At 40.6% G+C, this 6,483-nt stretch overlaps 1 protein-coding gene across 4 annotated transcripts in view; it reads left to right on the forward strand.

Annotated features, from left to right (window-relative positions):
* Window positions 1-5,154, forward strand: part of tcea1 (transcription elongation factor A (SII), 1) — a 49,229-nt gene extending 44,075 nt beyond the window's left edge. For all 4 annotated transcript variants that reach the window (XM_055634067.1, XM_055634071.1, XM_055634069.1 and 1 more), the window contains 3 exons: window positions 1,546-1,692; window positions 4,131-4,202; window positions 4,854-5,154. In XM_055634067.1, coding sequence (XP_055490042.1) covers window positions 1,546-1,692; window positions 4,131-4,202; window positions 4,854-4,862 — 228 coding nt within the window. In that variant the 3' untranslated portion in view covers window positions 4,863-5,154. The remainder of the gene's footprint in view (window positions 1-1,545; window positions 1,693-4,130; window positions 4,203-4,853) is intronic.
* The last annotated feature ends 1,329 nt before the right edge of the window (window positions 5,155-6,483 follow it).

Genomic DNA, 6,483 nt, shown 5'->3' on the forward strand with positions numbered 1-6,483 from the left:
GCACACTAATGCAGTTATTCCTGAGAAGATTGCAGAGATTCAGTATGTCAGAGAGGATTGTCTTGAACTTCTACAGGTGTACAGTAGAGAGCGTATTGACTGGTTGCATCACGGCCTGGTTCAGCAACTTGAATACCCAGGAGCGAAGAAGACCGCAAAAAGTGGTGAACACTGCCCAGTGCATCACGGGTTCTGACCTCCCCACTATCGAATGGGTTTACAGGAGTCGCTGTCTCAAAGGCAGCCAGCATCATCAGAGATCCACATCACCCTGGCCACAAACACATTTCATCCCTGCCATTGGGACGTAGGTACAGGAGCTTAAAAACTGTAAATGGGCTGTCCCACTTGTGCGACCTAATCCGCGAGTTTGCCCTCGACTCGTACTCGCAGCATGGTCGACACAAGGTCATAGGAGGTCTATGTAACTCTCCTTCATGCTCGAGAGTAGTCCCCATGTACTTGAGGCCTCAGCTAGGTCGAGGCGTATGTTTCAACATGTTGAAAAATGCCCATGAGTAAAAACAGGTCGCCATGGAAAAAAATCGATACTTTTTCTACTCATAGGTTTAGTCGTAGTAGGTCGGCATGTTAGTCATAGGTAATCGAGGGTAGTCAAAGGTAGTCGTAGATAGTCTTCATCATAGTTGAAGGGAGGTCAAAGGAGATAGGAGGTCATCTTCACTCTCCACTATTCGGTGTCCAATTTTCCCGAAGTTAGTCGTAGCTAGTCAAAGCTAGTCTTCAACATAGTTGGAGGAGGTTTTCAACATGACATTTTTTTCAAACTCTCCTAAACTCGCCAATTAGGTCGCCCAAGTGGGACAGCCGCTTAACATTCAGGTTCAGGAACAGCTTCTTTCCTACAGTCATCAGGCTATTAAACACTAACCTCCAATGAATTCTGAACTAGATAGATGGGGGCATTGGTTTTGTCTTTTTGCACTATTATTGTTTGTTTTTAATGTATATATGTGTGTGTGTGTGTGTACGTATATATATGTGTATGCACATTGAACTTTTTTTCCTTGGTTATTGTATTGTTTACTGTGTAATATGTTTACCTATTTTGTTGTTTAGTTTTTGCAAATAAGAATTGCATTGTTCTATCTGGGACTTATGACAATAAAACTCTCTTGACTCTTGGAATTTTGAGATGACCTAATAAAAAGTTTTTTTTAATGACGGAGTCGGTAACTATTGAGCGTGTGTACAAATTGATCGGCAAAACATCTAAAAGGAAGATAAGAATATTTTCCACCAGGGATTTTTCAGGATCTAGATTATCTGCCTGGAATGTGGTCTTTGTTGATTCCATAAATAATGTACTTTTATTGGCTATGAATTGTTGGAGACATCCTGAAAGGACAGGTGCTATCCAAATGTAGATCCATTTGTCTGTCAGGTTTTGGTTTGATTTTTATTTAATTTGCAGCATTTTTGATCAACATTGTAAATGTGCATTTTGAATAATTCATCTGCTGGAATGCCATCCCTTGCACAAATCTTTCCCTAATATGATCGCTGTGTTGTAAATCATTCCAGGAAATGGCAAGCGATGAGCTTAAAGAAATGCGAAAAGCTCTAACCAAAGAAGCCATCCGAGAACATCAAATGGCTAAGACAAGTGGCTCGGAAACTGACCTGTTCAAGTGTGGCAAATGTAAGAAGAAAAATTGCTCCTATACCCAGGTAAGAGTTTTAGATAAGCACTGCAAGCAACTGATGATGGGGGAATTGTTAAAGAGCCATCCTCATAAATTCATGCCGTTTTATATGACTCGCAGCTTTCTAGGCATACGACAAACAGAACGTTGTAATTGAAATTAACCTTCAGAATTATACTTGCTAGTTTATTATTACTTTTATAACATTTTAAATCGCAGTTTGCAATCTGAGTTTGTAAGGTACTGTTATTGTTTATTTTTGTGTAGCCCCAATTGTAAAATCATCATGGCATGGATCCTCAGTATTCCCTCTCTGGCCCCCCTCCACCCAAGTCGCACTAGCTTCTCATTCTTACCCAACAAACAGCTAACAATGGGCTGTTTCCTTTATCATCTTTTTTTTTTTGCATATCTTTCATTTATTTCTCTTTATCCCTCTACATCATCGTCTATATCTCCGTTTCCCTTATCCCTAACCAGTCTGAAGAAGGGTCTCGACCTGAAACAGCACCCATTCCTTTTCTCCGGCGATGATGTCTGTCCTGCTGGGTTACTCCAGCAAATTATTTTCCATCAAGCACCTGCCTGGTTTAGAAATCCCCTTGGTCTTCCCCCAGGTGACCACACTATTTGTACCTATGCCTGCAGCTGTCCAATACAAGGAAACATCCTCGGGTTCACGTGGTGCTATTGTACATTTCACAAGTCTGATGGCTCTGTCCTGCCTGTGTTGATTAGGTTCCTTCACTAATAAATAATGTGGCAGAGGAGCATCTCTTCCTCTCACTTCACAAAATTCCCCCACATGCCAAGTTTCCAAAAGTGACTCTGTCCCTGCTGTCCTTTATTGACCACCGGGTGGCGCCGTGATGGCAGCCTCGCCAGTGTGTCATTTCGACTTTTTTTTGTTATTTTTAGTTTGTCTTAAATATATGTTTTAATATTTCTCGGTATGTTTTATGTGACGGAGGAAATAAGCGAGTTCACTATTCCGACTGCGCATGCCCAGGCCAAAGATCACTATGCATGAACAGCCCTGGAAAGCAGTGAAACAGTGGACCTTCATTTCTTTCGTTTTTTCCAACTTTGATTCTTCTAGGTAAGAAAATACTACTTTCAAACTATGAAATAGTTGTACTTATTGTTCCTTTGTTAAAAGCTAAGATTATTTTGTTTTTGTTTTTTGCTTTATGCTTTGGTGAGTGAGCGAGATCGCGTGGTCGGTGTCGGGCCTGGGTCTGTTGAGTGGCTGCTGGGTCGTCCCCGTGTCCTCCTGGGTGTCCCGTCCCTGTCCGGCGGTGGCCAGAGGTGTCGGGCCGGGCTTGCAGCCAGCGCTGTAAGAAGGTTGAGTTGCTGCAGAGCTTTGTGTATGGCTGGTGCTCTGCTTTCGCCAGCGCCAGGGTGGGGGTCGCTCACTCGCCAAAGCATAAAGCAATAAAAACAACAAAATAATCTTAGCTTTTAACAAGGGAACAATAAATACAACTGATTCATAGTTTGAAAGCGGTATTTTCTTACCTAGAAAAATCGAAGCTGGAAAAACTTACCTCGACGGAGATGTGATCGTTCATCGTCTCCCCCCCCCCCCCCCCCCCCGCGGCCTAACAACTTGGATTATGCGGCCTTTCCTGGAGACTGGCCCGGAACTTCAAGCAGCAAATGCGATGCGGACTTACCATCGCGGAGCGGACGATCCTTTGCCGAGGATCGCTGTGGAAGTGCTATGACCACGAGGACTTTAACACCGTGAAGCCGCGGTCTCCGGTAAGAGGCCGACTCGGGAGCTCCATGCCACGGAGTGTTCTGATCCGTCACGATGCTGGAGTTTCCATCATCCCGATGAGAGGGCTTGAACAGCGGACCGTCGGCAGAGGCAGTGCTGAGGGTTCAAAAGCCCGGACTATCACCGTTGAACAAGGGAAGAAGATGACTGAACTTTAGTACCTTCCAACACAGTGAGGAATGTTGATTCCACTGTTTTGGATGTTTATGTTAAACTTATCGTGTATTGTGTTCTTTTTTACTTGTATGGTAACTCAAATATCACTGTACCTTAATTGGTGCATGTGACAATAAATGTGAACTTGTAGTTCTGGAGAAGGAAGGAACGGGTTATTTGATTGGGGACGATCAGCCATGATCACAATGAATGGCGGTGCAGGCTCGAAGGCCCGAATGGCGGCCTCCTGCGCCTATTTTCTATGTTAGTATGTTTCTATGAATAAAATTGAACTTGACGGTAATTACTTCGTAACCAGTTCTAACTAGTGATGATGCTGCACATACCAGCTGGCTGCCGTAATATCTCTTGTATCTGTTTCTGATTCAATTACACTAATTTTACATGCAGAATGTCTTAAAATTACTTTTTATATTTTGTTAAATTATTGCCCTTCTTGAATGATTTTTCTTGTTAACATTTTGAAGAGGGAACAGCTAACAGAACTTTTAACGCCTTCTCAGGTTCAGACTCGCAGTGCTGATGAACCAATGACTACATTTGTCGTATGCAATAGCTGCGGAAATAGATGGAAGGTAAGATTTTTTTTTGGCTTGGGTTTGAAAAATATAGTTTAGAAAAGTAAATTACTAGCCTTTATATATTCTATAATGTGCATTTATAATTTGGGGAAAATGTAGATGCAGTAAGGTTTCAGGCATTGATGAAACAAGAGTATTTTAAGCTAGTTGGTTTACCTGGGAAGTTAAAAATGTTAAAAAAAATCTCAAGCCCAAACTATTTATTTCTTGAATGTCTCCACTTTCAGTTTTAACAGGTATGCTAACAGCCAGTTTCCCACTTGGCATTCCAATGTCCCGCCCCACCCTGTACAAAAACATCTCTGAAAGATAAGAATTACGCAGCAAAAATGCTTTATATGAAGATACTGATTTGGCCTTCAAATATTCATATAGATATGATTGGTTAAAGCACAAAATGCTGGAAATACTTAATAGATCAAACATCAAATTGTTTAGTTAACCACTATTCCTAACAGCAAAAGCACATCTCTAAATCTTCCTACTTGTAATGGGTAGTCATTGACCGGCTGAGTATTTCCAGTATTTTCTATTTTATTTTGGATTTCTAGCATCAGCTTTGTTTTACTTTGTGGCCATGGCTGGCTAACTTGACTTGTTTGTGGTATTTTACTGCAGCTAATGTTTTCTTTTGGCTTTTCACAGTTCTGTTGAGATCCTGAAGAAACTCCAGAAGAGACTTCCTTGGACCAACAGTTAATTATTTTCAGTTTCTAATTAGTTGTGCAAATGAGATGTTAGAACTTCAACAAGAATATTTGTAGAACAATACATCCCTGTGACATTTTTGTATAAATCTAATTTCCTTAACACCATTTTATTGTCTTCCCCCCCCTGCAGTACAGTTCACTGAAACAAAAACCTTCACTCCTACAACCAGGCAGCATCTAAATGTACAATTTTTCTTTTTTTTTATATGTAGTTTGACATTAAAGTTTAAAAACTCCCTCAGTGTTATCTTTGGTTCTTGGTCTCTTGAAATTTGATTTGTTATGGGAATTGCAATTTGGCCATTATCTACATATCAATTTGTGAAATGAATGTCAGTAATGACATAATCTTCATAAGTATGCTATCTGAAATGTTAATGATTATTATGTAAAACCTTTCTACTGATATCTGCTGGCCTTGGTGGAGCGAGGGGAGGGTGAAAGATAGAATACCAAAAGGTGAACATTGTGTTACTGTTAAACGCATTTGGAGTTTGAATCTTTTTTTCTCTGTCTTCTACATATGAAATGAGTGGTGCTGCTGCCATGGACAATGTAGTGGCAGATTATTATATTGTTCAAGGAATTTTTTCCTCTAGCCACTATGATTGAAGACAGGGGTAAGGAGATAGTTTTGTTACACATCCGTGAGCTCTTCACGAGACTGAATGCCGTCGAAAGATAAATCGTCAAAACACAGTCTCTTAATTAATAGTTTCTTTATTGTCGTAGTAAAGACAGTGAGATATTCATCTAAATTTCTTCTTGTTTAAGTCCATTTTGATCTTACGTAGTCAAACTCTGTGCATGGTCAAACTCCATATATGGTCAGACTCATGCATGGTGGAACCCATGCATGGTCGAAAGCTGTGACCTCCCCCATGCTTCTTCAAAACTAAAACTTAAAAACTACTAGTGTCTACGCAAAAATCCCAGCCGCAAACACGCCTCCAACTATGTAATAAACCCCACCTCCATAATTACAGGAAGATAAAATTTAAAGGTAACTGGTTATAGTTTATAACATACTGAGTTAAGCTAAATGGCTACTACATACTGGCCCCTAATTGTTCTGCGTATATAACGAGGCAATTACTAATAGACATCAAAAAAGTAGCTATAAAAGCTTAACATATATCCTAAAACAACAAATAGCATGCATTATATATCCGCATTCAGACTTCTTCAGCAATTCTTCCATCTTCACATTCACCTTCTAGAAGCAAGCATAAGGTCCTCCAGCCAGGATGAGGTACCACACTGTCTCAATATTTTGGCATGAGCATCAGCCATTTCAGCAACACGACATCTGTTTTCAGCAGTCTCTAGAGTAAGTTCAGTATCGCGTAGTAACTGGTCACGTAATTTATCATTGCGGACACCATAGACCAGACGGTCTCGAACTATGCTGTTGCATAAATCACCAAAGGCGCACCGACTGGCAATGTGTTTCATAGCAATAACATATGTTTCAACAGGTTCGCCATGTCTCTGGCTTCGTGAAAAAAATGTGTCTCTCCATGACTAAATTAGTACGTAACTCACATAACAGTTGGAATTTGCGT

The sequence above is a fragment of the Leucoraja erinacea genome, chromosome 4, assembly GCF_028641065.1.
Source record: "Leucoraja erinacea ecotype New England chromosome 4, Leri_hhj_1, whole genome shotgun sequence".
NCBI lineage: Eukaryota > Metazoa > Chordata > Chondrichthyes > Rajiformes > Rajidae > Leucoraja > Leucoraja erinaceus.